This window comes from Triticum aestivum, chromosome 5A, assembly GCF_018294505.1.
Source record: "Triticum aestivum cultivar Chinese Spring chromosome 5A, IWGSC CS RefSeq v2.1, whole genome shotgun sequence".
Classification (NCBI taxonomy): domain Eukaryota; kingdom Viridiplantae; phylum Streptophyta; class Magnoliopsida; order Poales; family Poaceae; genus Triticum; species Triticum aestivum.
The window spans coordinates 638,943,381-638,965,437 of record NC_057806.1 but is presented as its reverse complement, the minus strand read 5'-3'; the positions used below and the strand labels follow the sequence as shown (position 1 = coordinate 638,965,437).

The 22,057-nt window shown below is 43.4% G+C and overlaps 2 protein-coding genes and 1 long non-coding RNA gene across 28 annotated transcripts; 2 read left to right on the top strand and 1 right to left on the bottom strand.

The window, feature by feature from the left end:
- The first annotated feature begins 1,010 nt into the window (after positions 1–1,010).
- On the top strand, positions 1,011–9,152 carry LOC123105537 (mucin-19). 21 transcript variants are annotated; one of them, XR_006450910.1, is made up of 14 exons: positions 1,018–1,375; positions 1,445–1,766; positions 1,882–2,059; positions 3,341–3,441; positions 3,827–3,859; positions 3,989–4,254; positions 4,647–4,917; positions 5,047–5,110; positions 5,207–5,436; positions 6,025–6,253; positions 6,526–6,629; positions 6,864–7,720; positions 8,306–8,551; positions 8,842–9,152. XR_006450910.1 is itself a non-coding variant. In XM_044527619.1 (9 exons), the coding sequence occupies exons 1-6, from the start codon at positions 1,360–1,362 to the stop codon at positions 4,134–4,136; spliced, it is 798 nt and encodes a 265-aa protein (XP_044383554.1). In that variant the 5' UTR covers positions 1,011–1,359; the 3' UTR covers positions 4,137–4,254; positions 4,647–4,917; positions 5,047–5,110; positions 5,207–5,437. The 21 variants fall into 21 exon arrangements, 1 of the variants encoding a protein (XP_044383554.1); XR_006450909.1 differs by having other exon boundaries at positions 6,449–6,629; XR_006450908.1 differs by having other exon boundaries at positions 1,019–1,375; positions 6,531–6,629.
- Positions 9,153–10,127: 975 nt separating this feature from the next.
- Positions 10,128–13,612, top strand: LOC123105536 (uncharacterized). 6 transcript variants are annotated; one of them, XR_006450900.1, is made up of 6 exons: positions 10,128–10,323; positions 10,435–10,924; positions 11,796–11,936; positions 12,123–12,332; positions 13,005–13,082; positions 13,153–13,612. It is a non-coding gene; the product is annotated as an uncharacterized lncRNA (long non-coding RNA). The 6 variants fall into 6 exon arrangements; XR_006450899.1 differs by having other exon boundaries at positions 10,130–10,732; positions 10,828–10,932; XR_006450896.1 differs by having other exon boundaries at positions 10,131–10,732; positions 10,828–10,924.
- A 7,196-nt stretch (positions 13,613–20,808) lies between these two features.
- LOC123105535 (photosystem I reaction center subunit II, chloroplastic) lies at positions 20,809–21,755 on the bottom strand. The gene has a single exon (XM_044527618.1). The coding sequence runs from the start codon at positions 21,636–21,638 to the stop codon at positions 21,021–21,023; it is 618 nt and encodes a 205-aa protein (XP_044383553.1). The 5' UTR covers positions 21,639–21,755; the 3' UTR covers positions 20,809–21,020.
- Positions 21,756–22,057: the final 302 nt, after the last annotated feature.

The window sequence follows — 22,057 nt, the reverse complement described above, 5'->3', positions numbered from 1 at the left end:
TACATTTCTTGAAATCAAGAACATTATTTTTAAAATACTAAAAAAATTTAAAAGTCGTGAACATTTTTCATATTCCTGAACATTCCTAGAAATTGTGTACATTTCTGGAAAATGTGAACTTTTTTGAGATTTTCTGAATTTGAGGAACATTTTATAAAATTTTGTTAACATTTACAAATTCTAGAACATTTTTTAATGTTTTGAAAAAACTAGAAATTCATGAACATTTTTTGAAATTGTAAAAAAATGAATAGCCAAACATTATTTTTGAAATCATGTACATTTTTTGAATCCATGAGCATTTATCATTTCCTGAACACTTTTCAAATCATGAACAATTTTTGAAGTCGTGAACAATTCAACAATTTTGCAACTTTTTCTAAAATCTTGAATTATTTTTAAAAAAAATCTAAAACAGAAAAAACAAATACACAAGGAGCTCCCCGCCCCGCACATGGGCCAGCCCATGAGGGCGCGCGGGGGAGCGGGGAGGGTGCACGCTCCTGTGGCTCTCGGCGTGTAGGCCGCCATATAGGAGGTCCCGCGCAGCGCCGTACAAATGCATCTATATCTATACCAGTATAAAAAGACCTAAAAAGGCAGATCCAACTGATCTCGACCATTGAACTAAGTTAATCAACGACTTAAACTGCTCCAATGACGAGCGTTGAACATGTTTAACGTATAATTAATATCATACCAAATATTGCACTAATCACACAATTAATACATAAATAGCATACCTAATGTCCGTGTGGAATTAATATCTTCTCTGTTTTTAATGGAGCAGTTGGTAGTCTCCGCCTGTCAATTTTCGTCTCACCAGAGACGATTTTTTTTGTCCTCGATCCTACCTCCCGCGTCCTCTCGGTTCCCACCTCCGTGCTCGAACCAGAAAATAAAAATCGATATGCTCCCATTATGTCCAGTACTAAACCCTCCGGTTCATCGAAAAAACTCGCGCCTGAAAATAATCTACGACGGTTAACCTACAAAGAATTAGCCAGACGTTTGCCGTGCGTTGCGAACGAGCGAGCGAAGCCTTTGCCCTCGAGCGACGCCACACCAGACCCTTCGCCCTCGCCGCCGCCGCCGATCCCCTCCCTCAAACGCCGCCGCCCGTCGCTGCCGCCCCCGCCACCTCCCGTCGCGGGCAGGCGGTAGGAGCCCTGCCCGGCCATGGCGACACCGCCGGCGGCCTCCTCCTCCCCCTCACCTTCTCTCCCTCTCCCAAGGGATGGAAGGGATCTGATTGGAGCGGTGGATCTGCGCCCTTGCCGTCTCTTCTTTTCTTCACCGATTCCAGGAGGAGATCGAAGTGGGAGGTAGACGAGCAGGAGCGCCGCGTCCGCGACAGCGATGAGCGACGACCCAGGTAACGCTATCTCCCTGCCGATGCCCCAACCCATCTTCTCCCCGTAGGCCTGTACTTACGCGCCCCCAGGTTCTCCTCTCCCATGGCAGGGGTCGGCGAGTGGCAACAGATGCGGGACACCAACTGGTGGCGCAACGGACAGCGAGAGGCGGGACACCAACTGGGCGCGCCTCTCGCGGCCGACTTCCACGGCGGCGACGTCGTTTACCTTGGCGCCTGCTTCTTTCCGACTCAGCGATCCCCGCGGGCACCGATGGACGGCGACGGGCAGCACGTGCGGCCGCGGAGCCGCGCGCTCCTGGCCGGCGACGAGGATGACGGGACGTACGCCAGCGACGTGTACAGCGGCAACCTCGCCGCCACGGGCGGGTCTCGTGCTGGCCGGATCTTGGTGAGTTCCTTCCTTGTGCGACTTGGTTTGTTCATGGGTGTGAGATTGAGAGCAATTCTTCTTCCCTTCTTTCTGAATCTGCGGTTTCTAAACGATTGTTTGCGACCAAATGCAGGGGCGGTAGCAGTACTTGGTGCAGCGCCGCCGCGGCGACTACGGCAGCGTCGGGGTCGTCGTCGTCCTCATCCGCACAGGGAAGCTGGACTCGGAGGTTTGCTGCTTCCGGTCGGCAGACGATGGCTATGACGCTATGCCCAGCACGAGTGCTAACGCCATCACGGCCGGCACCACTGGTGAGAGCCTCCTTGGGCGCATGTCTCTAACTGCACTTTTGTTATGCAAGAAATTTTAGTCTTGATCCATCACTGGGATTGTTCATCTCTATTTTGTGTGGATAGGTTACAAGAAATTTACCCTACAAAAATGTTGAAATAAATTGGTATGTTGCTAGATAGGCTAACTAGCTAGGAAGCTGCGAGCTAGATAGGTTAACTGAAATTGTTTGACTTTAAAGTGTTACAGATCAGCTGCCATCAGTCATGTAAATAAGCTGAAAGGAAATCATGCTACTCTGATAACTGGATTCCTCTTTAATTTCGTGGTATGATCTTTTAGTACGTAGCAGACTAAAACCGAGTCTGAAAGTAGTCACTCTGTGCATTTTAAAACCGAACCGAAAATAAACCGAACCGAACCGATTTTATGGTTTTTATGGTTTCTGGTTTCGGTATGGTATGAACTTTCCATACCGATTTGAACTTTGGTTTTTATGGTATATACCGAAAAACCGAACGGTTAACCGAATAAACCGAAGTGAAAATAAATTTATATTTCTTGAGATGAACAACCGTACGAGTTGTCATTTTTCTTGTACATGAGTCAAATTCACTGCTAAGCACGTAAATTTTTCTTGTAACATAGTCATTTTTCTCTTTTTAAAATGCTAAGCACATCCATAACCATCAACAGATGAATCAATGCATGCATATATACTTATATATATAGTCATATACTATTTGTGCAAAATAGTATGTGTTTTGAATCATAAATTTGCAAATTATTATTACGTCATTTTCAAATTCGCGTCAACTTTGGTTTTTATGGTATATACCGAAACCATACCGAAATAATTTGGTATATACCGAAACCGAACCATATTTTATTTTCATACCGTATTTACCGAAGTATTAATACCGTACAAACCGAAAAACCGTATAAACCGAACCATGTAAACCGAATAAACCGAACGCACAGGGTGAGAAAGTAGTGTCAAATTTGGTGTAGACTCCACGTTCAGCAGTGGCCATGCAAGGTATTTTTTGTTGGGTGTGCCATTGTGTTTTTTGGAGCAATAATCCTACAGCTATTGGGTAAGATTTACAGTCCGTGTAGACGAGCCGTATGTCTTATTGTTAGTATCTCTACTCCTAATGTCTCATTTGGTAGTCTCCGTTCTACGGTTAATTTTCGTCCCACCTCCACTGGTTTATTTTCGTTCTCCATCACATACACACGTCTGTGCTTGCTTGCTGATGTGTGTGTGTCGATGCGTCCCTCACGTGCTCTCCCGCCAGGCACCAGCAGCCGCTCGGTGTGCTCTCCGGGATGCTGCAGTCGAAGGGTCGAGCAGGAGCTATGGATGCCAGCAAACAAGCCTGTGTAGACGGCAATGCATGTGAGGGCTCGCATCCTCATCCCCATCCCAATCTCTGACTATAATACTATAGATTAGATTATATGACATGCATTAGTTGCTTACCTTTGTAGCTGGCATGCACATACACCATCGTTTTCTGATAATTAACCATATTATTTTGAGTGATCAAGTTAAAAATTATATCATACTAATCTATTATGGTTGTGATTTTGTTATTATCCCGAAACAAAATACTGTACTGTAAATAAATCACAATTAGAGATTCTATTTTTGAGAGGTGCTATATGTTTTCTTTTCACAAACACATGCACCTTTTTATGTACTATGCATTTGCCATGTGATTTCTTTTGTGATGCTTATTTGCTCGTTTTTATAGTTTTATTTTATTTACCTTCTCTTACAGCAATCAAATCGGATGGAGAACATCAGACAACAGGTAAACATTCTTGTATACTGATATTGAAAAATTACATCTTTGTTTGATTCAGATAGTTTTTAGCAAGAGGATGGATATACTGTGATGTTATTTCTAATTAATAATTTTTTGGCAAAATTTTATGATAAGCCTTTCTCCAGGACATAAAGAAAATGGTGGCACTTTGGGTTTTGCAGACGCCGCCTCGCGTAGGACTACGAACATGGGACGCTCGGTCGAGTTTTTCTTAACTCGTCAGGATTCTCATGCTGCAAGGGCAAATTTTTGGGTGTCCTGATGTGTTTGCGGATTGATGAAAATTTGGCGAGGGAGATCATAAACCATCGCTCGCTGCAGCACATCAATTGTTGAATTCGTTTGAAGGAGCTGTCAATTGTTGAATTCGCTTGAAGGAGGTGTGTTTGCTCTCTGTTCCCTTGAGTCAATCACCATGATTTTACATCGAGACGATGTTTCTTCTTCAAAAGGGGATGATGAACAACATGGGAACAAGGAGGAACTTTACCCGCCTGTTATAGACTAAGCACTAAAAGCATGCTTGCATTCACTTTAGCTTGTTCATTCTGTTATAGGGCAGTGCTTTCGTTATGCGTATGATGCTTTCAGTTTATTGAAAGATTTGTTCCAAGGATAAATTCTGATCTTTTGAAACTATGTTTTTTAGTGATAACCTTTATAAGTTGGACTGTTTATGGGCGCTGGAAGTCTTGTAATAACCGTTGTTGTACATACGTTTATCATCATAAGAGAGATAATATATTCTTTTGATCCTCACAAATTTTTGCAGATGGAGCTCGTTTGGCTGAATTTGCTACTGAGTTGCCACATTTTGAGGGCCTGCAATTGAAGAATACAACACTTGAGATAACAATTGAAGAATACTAGAGTAATAATAACTACTGCAAGAGTGATGTATTTTCTTTTTGTTGGAGATTTTCTGCATCTTTTATGGACGGTAACATTTGAGATAACAATTTGATGTGCTAACCATCAAGATCAACTTCGACATGTTTGGTCTCTAAAAGTTACTATTGACCATCATTGGTGCATCCTATAAGGTATAGTCAGTACTATGAGTAACTTACCAGACATTGACTGTAGAAGTTGCTATCCAACTCTTGTGAAATCTAACCATGTTATTCATTTACGATACCTATACGTATGTGGTACACAATCTGAAATAGTAGAAGGGGAAAATAAAGCATTAATGTGGAGTATGTTCCAATGGAAATCTTCAGGAACACCTTGAAGGTAAGCATCATATGATCCTTCACGTCCATTCAATCTATGTATGATAGGTGCAATCGTCTTTTCAAATTCTATGTTACTGAGTTCAGATGTATGCAGGTCTGAGTGCAATTTTTCTTTAGTTCTCTGTGAGCTTAAAAATGCAACTGATGTGGCCCATGCAACTGAAATTAAAAACATGGAGAAGAATCATAAAAGATCTCGCTGAAAATGCCCTCGTTCCGCACTTCGTGTGGACAGGCAGCGCCCTTTACCTTCGAAGTCTCGAAAAATGGTCTGGGTGATGTGGGTGCCTCAATGCTTGATGCCATGTTCTGTAAGAGGCCAAGGTACTATATTTTGTCCCTGATGCATAACCTGCATTGATTTTTTGTAAACTGTCCTTTTAGAGGCAATGATGAAAATGATTTTTGTGCATGAAACAACAAACCAGTTCAGTCTTTTTTATGCAGAGATCAAATTGATTTTTGTGCATAAAATTCTTCTTTGTGATACAAGGTCTTCTAATCAGTTTCTGCGCTATGCTTGAGGTACCAGAAAAGCATATGGGCATCAATTCGACAGGGTTTTGCATTATGTTTCATGCATATGTGTGCATAGACTCGATTCTTGTAGGTCCTGAATTACGTGCAACTTTATGTTATGGGTTAGATGAGTCAAGATCGATGATTTGAACTTGTTATCATTCCAAGCAGCTCAGCTCACTGAAATCTGAAATCCAAATATGAGCTCAATGAATATTGATTGCCTCTAAAAGAAATGCTTAGGTTTTGATGTTTTTATTCAGTTTTATTTAGGGTTGAGTAGTTCAAATTTATTTATTCAGGAATTTTTGTAGGGACCGTGTGTATGGCACTTAATATTTGTCTTTGTGTCTTGTTTGTGCACTTAATATTGGTCCAATTTTTGTTGCATAGGTTGTATTTGGGTGTCCACGCGCTACAGGGAATTACTGTGCGGAGTAGTAAGAATTGATTTAAACGTAGAGCCTAGACTCGCACTCCATGAGCATCCATGGCCGGCGAGACAGGACCCTCGACCCTCGGCCTCTGTTGAGAAGGATCGTTCCACTGTGTCCGATTTGTAGTACAGAGCAATCTCATTCCTCTGAAGTTCCTATTGGGCAAAATGGGCAAGATGTGTTTGGTCAGTGGTGCTTTGTTTTTTAGGCTATGGCTATGATAACTTGATGACACCCCTTTGTAGTACAGAGCAATCTCATGCATTTGTCCTCCATCTTCAGGAACATTTATTAGTGTACAATGGCCAAGCAATTGTTTAAAAAAATAAGAAACCTGGAATTGAATTGCTAAAACATGGAATTATTCTGCTTATTTGTAGGTTAATGTATGACTATCACGTTCCCCACCAAGTGAAATGTGCTATTTCACCACAAACACTGACGAAGTTAAGCTCAGTGCAGGCAAAATGGATAAGTCTGTAACTGGAACTCTGGATAGTTGATCCTCTGAATGGCGAAAAATTTATCAAAGTTGCTGAGGTTCAGGGGTCTGAAATTAAGGTATTGATGCTTTGGGGTTCTTATCTTTTCATTCCCATGTTACAATGCTATGAGTGTAATTTGGTCTTAGTATCTATCAACTTTTCCCAGCTCAAAAAACAATATATTTTTCGCCAGGACAGAGCTCAAAATACAAAGACTGACTTTTCCTTGTCTAAATTTTACTGATATTAGCGTGTGTGTATTAGCTCTTATGTGTGTTCTAAAAAAATATGTAATATTTTCATGTTGCAGCCATTTGTGGATAGTTTATCTAAATGCCCAAAACCCACTTAGAGCTCCAGAGAGGTCTTGTTTTCTTGTACTATGGATTTAAGGTGATTCTCAAGAGGAACAAGTCGCCATGGACCGATGAGATCGAGAGACGGCTCCGCGGTTGCGTGGAGTGGCGGCTGAGAGGAGAGGCAACAACAACTCGTTGTCCGTGACGGCCCGAGCGTTTGCGAGAGGGGATGGAGCGGGGGTTGCATTGTCACGGCCAGTTGCCGGAGTGGATGGAGTGGTGGCCGCACGGACGCGCTCCTGGAGGTGCCGGTATGCACCCTGATTTTGAGCCTGGGAGGTTCCTTGCTCTGCCCTATCCTCAAGGGTGTTCATCTACTTTGGTATCGTGCTCTGGAGTCAGGACGATGCACTAATGCAGGTTTGATTCTTTACTTTTTCTTTTGTTTTATTTGTATGCACATCCCTGAATTTTGTGTGTCGTGATTTAAATGTTGTCGTGTGTGCCATTGTGTCCTATATAATTATTCTATTGAAGCACCGCTGCAACCCAGATTGTTTATCAAATTGATGCAAGAAACAAACTAATACATAGAGAGTATAAATTTATTGCATTAATCTGTATATCCCTGCACCTAGCAATAGGTAGAGATGGAAAAATTTTGTAGCTTTCTGATCCCGGTTTTTCCTATTGAAATTATGGATTTGGAAGCTAATCATGGAGTGTTTCGATTGCCTGCTTACGGAATCGCAATGAGCACAAGTCTGCAACCTTGAAGGAAAACCCGTTGCAACTGGTGACATAATATTACGTCGCAACAAGAATGTATAGAGCTACAGAGCTCTGTGGATCCTTCTCTTCACAAAAGGTGAGGTTTAAAGTTCATGTTTGTGCTTATTGAAAAACAAAGAAAGAGACGAGTTGCTTGATATATTGACAGGTATATAGTGTAACAAAAACACGCTTATAGTTCTAACATGAATTTGATTGACTTGGGAGTTGTGACATGCAAGTATTTTATGGTTGATAATTCTGTACTACTTGTTATATTGTATAAAAATAGTCTCTGGTTTCATCTTCTTTGATGACATATTTTCTATAACAATTGAAATGCATTATGCACCTGTTCTTTTTATTGTGGTTCCATATTTTTTCAAATTTATATATTCTCTATGAATAGTTACATAGATGCATGTTCTTAATCTATTTTAGATTTTTGTTCACCCGAAAATGCAGTATAGATCTGCCATTGACATTTTTTTGAAGCACTGGGTGAACATTGCCGAGATGCTGATAGGAAAAGCCTTTTTGTTTCCTCATAAAATGTTGCCCATCAGTTATTAAACTTAATGGATGCATGTTGTGGGCTTGATGACCATGTACACCTTTTTTAGTTAGAATTGTGTCTGCTATGGATCTATCTTGCTTAATACAAAGAACTCTGCATGCTTAGGAAACAAGAGGTAATGTAAACAATAGATTCTCTTGTGAAATTGCGATTCAGCCTTGGGGCGTGGATGGCGAGAAGCGGAGGCGTGTGCCTAGAGTAACGGACCATGATGGATTGATGAGCTGATGTCACGTGACGTACTCACGTGGCGGCTGGTTAGGCTCCGGCGGCTGGAGCCATCATCGACCATGATGCCGCGCCAGGAGCACAAGGGCTAAGACGAGGACATGTTGGTGCCGATGAAATAAGGTTTATTGGGTCGTCCTCTTCCAGCAACATATTACACAATCTATTTAAGCCGATTGATTCTCTTTGGTACAAATGTCCCTCATTTAGTTGATGAAACTCTACCTTCATAAAATTAATTGAGTTGGGAACCATAACATATATACATCTATGACTGGTATCTATTTGGCTATATTAAACTGACAATTTATTCTTCTTACCGGAAGGATATGTCGTGAAGATGATTAATTCTACAAACTATACTGCTAATTCATCGGAAATGACTACCAACTTGTTTAATTCCGCATGTGCAGGTGCTGCCGGTTGATGGGGGCCTAACCATGAGTCTAACTGAAAGTGAACGGGAGCGATGTGCAGAAAAAAAATCTTAGCACATAGGCTGAATTTGTATAGTACTTCGAATTTATTAGGCAGTACCCCCTCCATTTGTATATCACTTCCGAATACAAGTTCAGGTTATTAGGCAGTACTATTGAATTTAAGGATTGATACTTGAAGATTTTAAAAGGTTACTAAATTTTGTACCAAGTCTACTGTTATGTATGGGAAGAACATGCGCTAAAATATTGATAATGCAAATGAAAGTGATCGTTTGATTATTAAATCATGCCACTAATAAGATAAGTTCTTGTCACTTATTTCTTCACAAATTTCCATTGTTCAGGTTCGGACTTGATTTGTTGAGCTATTTTAATTTATGTATGAGAGAAATGAAATACTTTATGAGTTGTATGTCGAAACTTTGACCAGTTCGTTGTGGAATAATGTCGGTGATTTGGATTCTTAACTTATTTATGATAGGCTTCCCTTTTGGGGGCTCTCATTTGGTTTTATGTGCTTTTTTCTTACCAGATAGAAGATACTTAATGTTGGTATCCCAGAGTTTTACTTACTACATATAAATAGAAATGAGACTTGTTTATTGAGAATTTTATCTGTAGTGTGTGTCAGTGCCCTCATACTTCTCACATGAAACCTTGAAGAAAAGCATAATGAATGATATAAAAATGTTGGTGGCGCGGAAAAAATATAAAGTCGAGGGTACAAAACTATTAGGATCTCCGTACCGGCGGATGTAGTGGGTTGCACTGATTGCAGTTACTTCTTTGCCGTTATTTGTTATTATTGTCATAGTTCATTTTTCGTGCTTATCATACCTCATGAATACACTTGAGTGAAATTGGGGATAGTATATATACATTCTTCCAGAGTTTCAAGAAGGATAGCAGAGAAATATTTCTTGGGGCTGTGACATAGCTGTGTGGTACTTCTACATCTGCAGCATTTACAGTTCATGTACTTACAGCTTAATGCAAGCACTGGGATTAGTTACAGATTTCCTTTGATTTAAATTTCTAAATCTATACTACTATTAAAAGAGCAAACATGAATTCATTTAAAGCCATACACAAAACTGTACACGGGACAACCGAAGCCCTCCGATTAAATCAACTTAAATAGATCCGACTGATCATATTACGCCAATGATATGTCGCTTGGATGAACGTCTGAGATCAAATGTTCTTCCTAGGAGACGTCTGCCAATAGTCGCGCCTCGCGTACCCAATCCCCGCGGCCCCGCCCGTAACTCCATGATTTCCGGATCCTCCCCACCTTTCTTTCTCTAGGCCCCAGGTCGAGAAGAACAGATCCGCAGCAACTGCCGCCGCTCCTCCCTTCCCCTCCTCCCGTGCGTGGCCATCTCATCCACCCCGAGTCGACCCCGCCTCCGGTCGCGGCGCACTCTTCTACAAGCCGCGATGACATCCTCGCCGGTCAGCCGCACCCAGCGCCCTCCTCCTCCCTTCTCTCTCCCTCTCCTCACTAATCTATCTCCCTGTCTCCGTTGGACCTTCCTCGTGACTGCCGGCCTTCCTCCTCACTAGATCAACGACGGCGACGACCGGATCTCCCATGCTGCCATTGCTCAGACACACCGCGCATTTGCCCCACCTCCCAGCAAACGCCGCCGCCCCTTCCCTTCCGATCCACCTCGAGTCAACCTGTCGCCACCACGCACGCGAGCCACGGCGGGGGACGCGAGAGGAGGAGTTGCGGCTTCCTCCGGGCACACACGTGCCGTTGCAGTCGGCCTCTCCTGGAGCGTCGGTCGCCGAAGCCGCCTGCCGCTCGGCTTCTGCCCCACGGGCGCCACGTCCAGGAACTCCCCTCCGCCGCTGCCGGGTGGGTCAAAATCACTGCTATCGCCGTGTCCCGCCCCATTCTGTTCATGCTCTGACGTGATCCTGATGCGCATGCACACATCCTTTTCTGTACAGAGTAATGGCCATTGGATTTGGATTTTGGGAGCTTCCAATCGTGGATGCTTGTTTCCGTATGGAGTAATGACATTTTTTAACTGACGGATTGATCCATGTAATTAGGTTTCTAGCTCAATCTTTCCATATAGTTGCATCGACTTATACTGAATTCTTTAGTGTCGCTGTATATAATATAGATATTCATGTACTGCTGGAATGTCCGGTCAATGTCTGGTCTATGTACAACCCTCTAAAATTCTTTTATATCTAAACATGTCTGAAACATCATTTGTCAAGACACACTGTTAGTTAATCAATTTAGTCTGAAACATCATTTGTCAGAACAAAATGGCTTGCAGGTGTTAAGATGTTAAAACGAAATTTTTTGCACATGCATGCATGTTTGTAAGTTGTAACCATAGTACCATACTGAAACGGAGCAACAACATTATGCTGAGGACATGAAACATGGACAACCCATTTTTAGTGGCAATACTTTGCGTAATCAACCAACATAGGATCACTCTGCACCAAGCAGATGGTAGTTCTAGCTGAGGAGGATACACCAAGAGAATCAACCAAGCAGAATTAAGCACCATAATTTTCTATGTACACACTTTGCTGTAAAAGATTTTGTACACGGCAGTGAAAGAGTTGAATATGAATAGATCTTTGGTGTCAATACTGACAAATAGAGCAGCCTATCATGAAAATGAGACATCTTTACTGTCAATTTTATAGTCATCAAGTGGTCCTACATTTCCTGATTGTTTGTGTGTTCCCGCTTGATTTATGTACCACAATTGATAATCTAATTATGATTTATCCGAGGATTTGTCCCAGTTCAACTCAGCATTTTACCACCATCAGATCTCTCCGTAGTCCTTTGATCACAGTTTTATTTGCTTTTATGCATCAGGTCTATCATTTAGCATTTCTCATTCATTGGCCCTTTGAACTTATAAGCATTGAATTCATGATTGCAGGATTGTCTCCAGGTGCAATAGTCGTTCAAGCACGTGCAGTTTTTGGGAGTGAAGTCAAAAGAATAGCTTGGTACTTCTGTGGTTGAGGTTTCAACAGATTGATTTCAACAGAGGGATGCTGGTGCAGTAACCATATCTATGGTAAGACATATGGAGTAAAATTAAGCGTTGATACCTTTTTTGTTCTACTGAAATTTTACTCGTCTAAAGAAACTTCGTATCATATACTAAGAGGAGAAATTGTATTCTTCAGTTCCAGACATTTAACAGTGATCTGAGAGGTTCTGGCGTGAACTACAAACTAATCTCAGCTATGTCTGAATGTAGTGCAAGGAATTCTGCTTCTTGCAGCTGTAGGACCATGAGATGTCGACGCTACACGATAGGGGACACCAAGGTCCCAGCCAAGTCAGTGATGTTGCCCCGACTCCCTATTTCTTCAGCTTGAGGAAGCCCTGTGGCAGCCTGACTCTCTTCTTCCTATTGTCGTCCTATCTGACCTGCTACTAGGCAACTACTACTACTCACGATTGATAGGTGAACCTTCTGATTCTCCCTTCCTGTTCTTCCCTTGTTGTTATCCAATTGCTCTTGATAATTTATTGATTCAATCAAATTTCATTGCAAAGCAAACTGTACCAGGCTTTTCTTCTTTCTAATGCTGTGTTAGTTCACATTAAGTTGTGAAATCCAAGTCCATACATTTAAAATTCTTCTTGTTCTAATTACACAAGTATTTTCTCATATTGTATTTTTTTTTCATTAACTAATGTTCATACAGGAAACCATCTCAGTAACCTGATATAGTAGTTAGTTTTGACATTAGACGCAACAACTTTGACATTGCTAATTTCCTCGTGTTTTTAGTAGGAAAATAAAATTTTCTAGCATTTCATTATGAGCTGCAAGCTCTGAAAACAGATGTATCTGCTCCTAAATTATGCTCTGTGTGGTTTCTGAATCATACATGCTGACATGCATTGGCAATCATTATTCAACCGAATTCCTTTTCACTGAAATAAGAACCACGTAATGCTTACGATTTAATCTGGTCATCTAGACAACTAAATGGGTTAATATTATGCTTAGTATCCTTTGGCATATGTTTTGCAGGGAAGAAAACCCTTCACTATTTATCTTTTGGCTTCCTGCTGTTGAGTTTTAGGTTGTCTGCTAATACTTTTAAGTCTTTCTTACACTCAATTTCAGATGCTATCTTGCGAACAACTGAGCAGTCTCGGCTATACTTTAACCCAGACATCAAAGAAGCAAATAGCTTGATATATGGTACATACATGATTACCAAAGCCTTGCTATTTTTTTACCTTGACTAACACAAAGGTTGCAAAATGTGTAGGTTCAGGGAGCTCCGACGCTTGCTCCGACCAAAGAAGTTTTTCACACTGGCACATAGTGGCATTGGCTGAGGTGTTTGTAACAAATTGTACAGATCTTGATTAATTTTGCTCTGTTTTTTCCTCCCCCTTATACCATACTATATTAATGAAAATTTGACCATAGAACTATTGTTGTATGGTTTGTGGTTAAACAAAAAGAACCAGCAAGGAGGTGGAGTTTGCGAAGCACACGTTCGACCATGACAACCCCAAGCATGTGTCCCCATACGACGAGGCGACCAGGTGAATACCACTCATGAGATGTGTGAGCTCTGGCGAAGAGCATGAGTAGAAGCATAGAACACATTTGTCATTAGGGACTCGCGAGGATGTTGTTGCAACATACGGGCTCATTTACTTAAAAATAAACAGATTTCAAAAGACATGTGTTATATTTGAGAGACGTGCGTTGCACGTGCATGCTTACTAGTGTTAACAACAATGACAACTTGTGACATGCCTAAGTTTAATTTCCATTGAGAGAGAGTGGGCGATGGATTATGAGATGGAACGAAATTAAAATGCAACTGATCTGGCCATGGCTGGTTGTCACAGAATCCTTGTGGTCTGTTCTACTTTGACTTAGAATGTGCGGCTATGATAATGTAAGTGATGAGTTTTTTTCCCGAATCTTCTATGGGAGGTCAGTCAGAGGTGAGTTGTAGACCAAGAGCTGGTGGGCAGCAGGGCATGCACGCGCACGAAGAACAAATCTGAACTACGCCCCTGCTTCTATTGGTTTCTACATAGAGCGTCCAGCTTAGAACTTAGACCAATTGGTCGCTGTCAAGGTCGCCAAGGTGGTCTTACAGCACCGTCGTGGGGATTTCTCATGATTTTATGTAGGCAAGCCGCAAGCGGTGGTGGTGATTTGCTGGGTGGTGTTGCTGCTTTGGGGAGAGACGATGGTCCTGTTGTGGGGATAGCCAACGGCAATACATTGACTACAGACTCATCGCAGACTCGTAGTGAACCTGGATGCAGTGAGCCTGATTCGTGGATCGATGGCAGGTCTTGACGTTGTTAGAGTTTGGATTGAATGATTGTGGGGGGTGGTGTGCTTGGTTGGGTTCCCATGGAAGAATGTGGCCTCCCCGTGGATCTGGTCGTGGCCATCACAGAGGACATTGTCGCCCTTCCTCGAGGAGCAAGGATAGTGCAGGCGGCAGCAGGGGTTAGAGGTAGATGCGGGGAGGGATGTCGGCGTCTGCTCGAGGTCATCGTGATGAAAGCCTTGATGACCTGTCTTTATCAATGCAGGTGAAAGAGCATGAAGTCGAGATTGGATAGGAGTTTGAGTTCTTGTTGGTCCCGGATGGTTCCCACTTTAGGCTCCGTTCGGTTTGCGGGGAGAGAGAACTAAGGAAAGAAAAACTTTGTAGGGATATGGCTGATGGCTACCGGATTGCCATGGAGTCTAGAAACAGGGGAACCAAAAAAATTAGACTGTTCATGTTGCAGGAAGATACGCCTATGAAGCAGTACATGACCACAATATTTTATGTCTTTCTGAGTGGAGTACAATGCATGCATGAAGTTTTTTATTGAACTGGTCACCGGCTCGCCTCGGGCTTTCGTCAAAACATGAGATCCCACTGGATTCTATCTTTCAAGCAAAATCAATACGAGAAGGCCTTGTTTCATTTGAAGTATTCTTCATGCTTCCTGTGAACCGAACACCACCAAGGCAAAATTTCCTATGGACGACAGTTCCATTAAAAGTCCTACATATTTCCTGTGAACCAAACGCACCCTTAGAGATGTATTTTTTCACGTGCCAGGTTGATTCTAAAATGGATAGGGGCTTTTCTGCAGAAGTGCATGCCGAACAAAAAATATGACCTCCCTTTATTAGTAGGATAGATGTCATATTCTTTGTTATTGTTGGTTCGGTGAAATTTTCTAATACTTGATTGTTGCGTTGCTAATTAGAGCACCCAAGATTCACCCGAGATGAGAGAATGATAAATAAAAGATACTGATATAAATTTTGAAGAGCCTGTGGCAACGCACGGGCGTTCTATTGGTATTGCCTAAATATTAACGTGCGTCGTACGTGCGCATTTACTAGTTATTTTTAGTAACACAAGTGATGTGATCCATTAGTACCACCTCGCCTATTCGAACGCATTGAAATAGAAGGGTAGCTCCACCTGTAAGGTAGAGACTGTTGGTTCCGTGTTTTGTCAGAGCGGACTTGGCAAATTCGGCCCCTCAAACGCCCACATACCCGCTGGGCATGCTCGCAGACCCGGACGGCCCCTAATATCTCCTGTTTGGTATCTATATATCTCAAATTCGGACTCTTAAATCCAAACAAATCCATACACGTCCATCATACACATCAATGTTGTACGTAAATAACAAATGTTGGTGCCGAAAATACATATTTCTTACATAAGATTTATGCTAAGTGCACAACTTAAACATTAGCTCTTTGGTTTCCATTGTGGATTCACATATGCTCCACAAATATCATTGAGTAGCTGCGCGTGCACCTGATGATTGTAAAGATTATGATGCATATGTAGAAAGTTCATAAACTGATTTGTATCTTGATCTTCCGGGATTTGAACTTGTTCTCCAGACGCTTCAAAATCATTGGTTTGGGCAACATCATCACCCTCATCCTCGACAATCATATTGTGCAAAATAACACAACACTCTAGGCGCAGAGGCTCGGAACGGCTATGGAACGCGCGCGGCGGCGGAGCTGCGAGACGGACATAGGAGGAAGAAGAGAGGAGAAAGCAAATGAATCTGATAGGTGAAGGGATTGGATTTGTTAGAATTTGAAGTGGGTAGGCTTGTCGGTTCCGACGTGGCAGCCACGCCCGGGCGAGCCCGGGAGCCCCCATATCCGCCCTAGATTTAGGCTAGATACGAGGGGTACCGGTCAGCCCGGGCATTTGAGGCGCCCATCTAGGTCACATTTTCGCGACCGGTTAGTGACAGGACCACCCGCCGGGGTGTTTGAGGTAGGTCCGGGGCATCCGGATGTAGATGCTCTCACTTGGTACTGGGTCCACCCCTCACGACCGGAAATATAAATTGTCCCGCACCTAAATAAATATATAAATAATAATTAAACCTTGTCAGACCCGTTGGTTTCCCAATAGGGTCGGGTTAACCATTGGGTTCGGCTGTGGGTCTATGTCTAGACCCATGGCTAGGGTCTTGGGTGTAGGGAGGACCCATAGTGTTCTACGGCATGTGTCTGGTAGAGGTCGACCTGACCAAACCCGACCCGATTTGTGCAGTGTTTTAGATCATCGTTAAGTGTGCGCTAACTCCCAAACAAAGGACGATGTGGTAGTGGCCTCGGGGTTGAGGTGGAAACCCCCCCCCCCACACACACACACACCACAGTTGGGGTAATGATCTTTGGTGGGAAAATGTCTTACCCTTCCGCTAGCACTATCTCGGTGTAGTGGGGAGTACTGGATGACATGACAACCGAAAGATTCATCATCCAGATGGTGATTAGAACACAATTTCATATCCAGGGTTAAGACTCTTGTTCTGCTTGATTGATGGACTCATCAACAAGAAATTTGTGTCGTTATTTTGTTGGAGGAGGCATCTCCTTAGTGATGTGTTGGCCTTGAGTGGTTGGTCTCGGTAAACAGGATGAAAATCCTTGTCTTGGCCATCTTTGGCTGGACATAGCGAGGCTTTACTCCTTGAAGGTGTTGTTGTGGAAAAAGTCGACTTAGTCACACCTGCTAAATTCATATCTTGTAATGATTATGCCATAGTTACCTATGTTATATACTCCGTTGTTGCTGATTTTAATCTTTACTACTATAAAAATCTAAGTTGGTGATCATGGTATGTCTGTCATCTTGTGTTTAGGATCATCGGATGTGTATCTAACGCACAACACAAAGCAATATTTGCAATTTTACAGAAAGACGACTGCTTCACGTCATACATTTGCAGACAGCCCCTCCAAGTCCCATCTCTCCCCAACTCATCCAAATCCATCCAGAAGGCGCTGGAAGAACAATCAGCCGGCGGCACTGGAATAGATCTCGCGTGATGGCCGCTGCTGACGTCCTCCACCCCCATGCCTCTCACGCCTGCTCTCATCATCCCGAGTACCCACCACCACAAGCCCCTCCTTATTGTCATCTCCCCCGCCCCCTTTTGCCCATCTCCTTTGGTGCCGACCTCGGCAAGCACGTACGCCGCCGATGACGTTCATCCGCCGACACATCCTCATGTTATGCCGCAGCACAACCGCCGAACATCTCCACCACGCCGCCCTCTTCAGCGTCATCCCCTCCACTCCACCATCTCCTACTATTCCACTCCCGCAAGTATGCCACTGCCGCCGTACGTGCCCTGACCCGTCTCTTGGTTCCTGCTTCCTTTCTTGCTGCAGTAGCCCCACCACCCACCGATACCACCTCATCCTCTTCCTCATCACCATCTCCTCTGCCCGCTCCCCATATCCTCCGATGCCGACCTCTAGAAGTACACCGCCGGCTGCGCCGCCACCTACTACTACCCCGTCCCTTTCAACGCACTCTATGGCATGTTCTGGTGTGATGGACATGGACACGTGCTCTGCTCAGCTACTGCCTTTCCTTACCAAACCTCACCTTGCCCATCCGCGCGCCAAGGTGGAACTATCTAGAAACATGTCATGTAGCCAAGTAATCGAGTGGGCGAGTAGATGAGATTCACTCTACTCGAACCACATCCCAAGAAGCCAACATGCTCTCACATTTCAGATCAAACAGTGTAAGGAAGTGGGATTCACTACCCGTCGCCTTCTGATCTCCTCTGTCAAGAAACAAGGTATGTTGTAAAAGCTACTATATATCTCATCAACTCTTGCTTCGTCTCTGTAGGCAAATGTAGCTTAATGCGGGCCTTGATTTATAAATGAATTACAAGTGTTGCATGAAAAATATGAACATGAGTGCATGTTCTAATATTGTGTTAAAAGAAGTCTATTTTTTATATCCCAAAATTTACTAATGATCTTAATAGACGATTCTGCTTAATGCATTATGCATCTTGTCAATGTATTTAATTTTCCCACTGCAAGTTGTAAGTTGTTACCCTTATTGTTAGGTTAGCTTGTTGTGATAGTCTCTTGCGGAATGTTGTGAAATTCCATACTTAACTAGCAGAGTGCCCATTGCATTGCCATGGAACAACTAATAGGTGAAAAGGACACGCGTCAAAGGATTCCATTTAACTGCCACGGAAAAGCAAATGGATGTAAAATACATATGTCCAAGGGTTCTATTTAACAAACACATCCAAATGGAGCATAAGGTATTTTTGGTCCAGCATCAATTATTGTTCGCGGAGAGCCTTTGCCAAAGAATGCTTCATCTCGAAGGATGGTTTGTATTCCTAAAGTAGTTATTCGTAAAACAGCTAATACCTTCGATGGAATGTAAAAATCCAATGTCATAGCAGGATAATCGTTTACGGATAATAGATATGCGAATATCAAGTACTATCTTTTCTACTTAAATTTTGAAGTATTCATAGAAATAATATGATCAATGCAAAAAATAGTTCTTCTATATGAGTGTGAATGCGATTTTTATGAAGCCATTACAGGCTTATTGCATTGTTGATTGCAATTTTTTCTTAGAGATATCACACGCTTATTGTACTTCATATTGAATAATTTAGATATAAAAAGTTATAGAAGCTTCTAAAGTACTAAACTCAGAGGATCGGAATCCAGTTGAGCTCCATTACTGATTAAGTTATTGAACTACATCCTACAGGAAACATTAGAGATCATATGACCATTTCTTCCTGATGCTAAACCCAGAATACTCTATTCCAACATAAGTTGATCAAGTACACCCTTATCTAATACCCGAAAAAATCAGAGAGCAGTAGAACATTTGTTCCTGATGCTAAATGCTCCTTCGGGTTGTCGGTTCGATCAATTGTATCAATTTTCTTATCATGTTAGAGCCATCATGTCCTGAGATTGCCAACCAAAGTACTTCTCAACCCAACGATAGATAATTAACCTTCAGTTGGCAACATTTAAACATGCCTATAGTGTGACCTTTACATCTACTCAACACATTATTCCAAAAGCCTAGGATTGATCAACTCACATAAAAGAGACTGGACATAATTGGCACTTTCTTTGGGCCAACAAGTAGCCTTTTCACTTCTATGTGTTTTCTCTACCTTGGTTTGTGCTTGATCTGCTTAAATGTTGTGTGCATGGCTGCTTGCAGCTTCCACTAGTCAGAGATGAATGACAGCAAGGGAGTAGCAGCAGTTGGTAGGCTCAGCCAAGGACTTGGAGACTGTAAGTTAATTGGTCTGATACCGTGGTATTAGATACCCTTATGCAAGAATAGCTTATTAAAATGATTTGGCATGACTTATATTTCTGTAGTTGTATTAGTGAGCAACCATCATGTGCGGAGTAAGATTGTTGCAAGTTACTGATATTTGTGTTGTTTGCCTGATGAGGTCTCGACTGAGGAATTGTTGTATGAACCCATGTATTTATGATCTACCTTTGTTTTTTCTTATTTATGGACCCAAGTTTTCCTTTCATCCACTCGTGAGTTTACTTTTTTCTGGCAATTTTGGTGATGTTATCATGTGGCGACATCAGATGCTTAGTCAATTCTGATATCTACTCCTATAAAAAAATCAGTTGGTTGTGATGATGTGTTTGCCTCTACATTTCCATGAGCTTTTATTTTGGGTTTTCAGATAACCAGCCAATAGAACAAACCACATTCAACCATTTCCTCGATTCCTCATGCTAGAATTCTAAATATATTTCTGCTTGGATCCTAAATTTAGTCAACGATGTTTCTATACATGTTTATAATTAAGAAACCAGTGGGTGTGTGGTTCAGGGTTCAAAAAATAAAATCAATTTTGCAATATATTTCTAGACATGTTTTATCTTTTGTAGCAAGGCACGGGCAACTTACTAGTCAACTTCAATAAAGATGGTTCCCTCAGCCAGAATTAATTTTGATCAGAGGGAGTATATGAAATTATAACCAATTATACATATACGTAAATTAATTTAGCACACATGACACGCGAATCTCAATGTAAAATCAATAAGGCTGGTCACAATGGGCAAGAACATAAGCTAGTAACTTACACACTTCCCTAGACTATGTTACTACCTCCATAGTGGGTAGGAACATCTATGTAGTGTCATGCAACGATGTATTTATTAGGTTCTAGACTCATTGTTTCTTGAAGTGTGTGATGTTCCGGTAACTTAGCTAGTTACCACAAGCACCTTTCTCTTCATTAAATATGTGCCACATAAGCAAAGTTGTATTGGAGTGTGTGATGTTACTCCTAAATTCCTCCCCATTGTGACCAGCCTAACATATGACTTAGATGTGCAATACTTATGACACATCTAGATATGCTTTAGCAAAACTGTTTAGCATAAATCTTATCTTCAATAATTACTTTCACAAAAACAATACGTAGAGAAGGCGTTTCCCACACATGCTGCGGGTTACCGTGTTTATATGTGCTTGGTTGAATCGTTTAACTCGTATGTTTCATCTCTGGCCAAAAGGACAAAAAAAAATAGTGTAGACGTGTAACAAACAAAATACCACTCATCATCAACATGAAAAGAAGCCGATCATGCATATGAACAACGTTAACATACAGCAGTATCGTCATCAAATTACCATGTACATATAACCTGATGCATCATTATCACCGATCGAATCCAGCATTCAAACTCGACAATTAAAATTACAGGACGTCCATCATCATCGCCACCCGCCAATAACTACCGGTCGATGAACTAGCACGTACGCATATACGACGTACGAGATTAGATGTCGAAGGAGTTCTTGCCGGTGAACTTGACCTCGATGGGGCTGACGTTCTTGCCGATGCTGCGGAAGTTCTGCCCCACGCCCTGCCTGCCGGCGTTGACCTTCTCCGGGTAGACGCCGTCCTTGGGGTGGAGGTACTGCACCTCGCCGTTGGGGAAGACGCGGTAGAACTGGTAGGCGATCTTGTACTTGGAGCGGAGGCGGTTGCCGAGGGCGAGGCACTGCTCCTTGCGGGCGAGCTTGAGGAGGTTGGGGCCCTCGCGCATGATGGCGGCGCCGCCGGTGGGCATCTCGAACACCTGCTCCTTGGGGGAGGTCCAGGTGATGACGTAGAACTCCTCGACCTGGGCCTTGCGGAGCAGGCCGCCCGTGCTGCCGCCGAAGATCGGGGACGGGGTGGACGGGTCCAGCTGCGGCGGCACGAAGCCCGCGGGCGCGGGCTCCGCCGGCGGCGCGGCGGGGGCGGGGGTGTCCGGGGCCGCGGCGCAGAGCGGGGCCGGGCCGCGGGCGGAGGATGGCATGGCGAGGGTGGCGGGGCGGGGCTTGGCGGAGGGCGACCAGGCCGCGGTGATGAGGTGGCGCGTCGCCGCCGAGGCTTGCGTGGCCATGGCCATGGCGGTGGCGCTCCAAGCTCGGTGGTTCTTGGCGAGAGAGGAGATGGGGAGAGGAGCGGAGGCCACACGCGCGCGCGGGAGATGGAGTGGTGTCTGGTGGGTGATGAGCAGGAGAGCTAAGCTAAGAGGTACGGGGGCTTGGGGTGGAGAGGGTGAGGGGAGTGGATAAGGTGATATGGCGATATGAGGCCGGCCAATGGGGAGTGCCGATTTTGATACGGCCGGGGTCTCCGCACCGCCGCCACACACATATGCAAAGCAGACGCACGGCCGGGTCCCGGATGCCAATGACATGGCATGCAGCGGCCACGCGACGATCGATGTTCGGATCACTCTCCACGAGTCCACGGGTCGTATGTTCCGTTTACGTTCATGGGGCGACGGGCGAAGCAAGAAAAATGCACCGGCGGTGCCACATT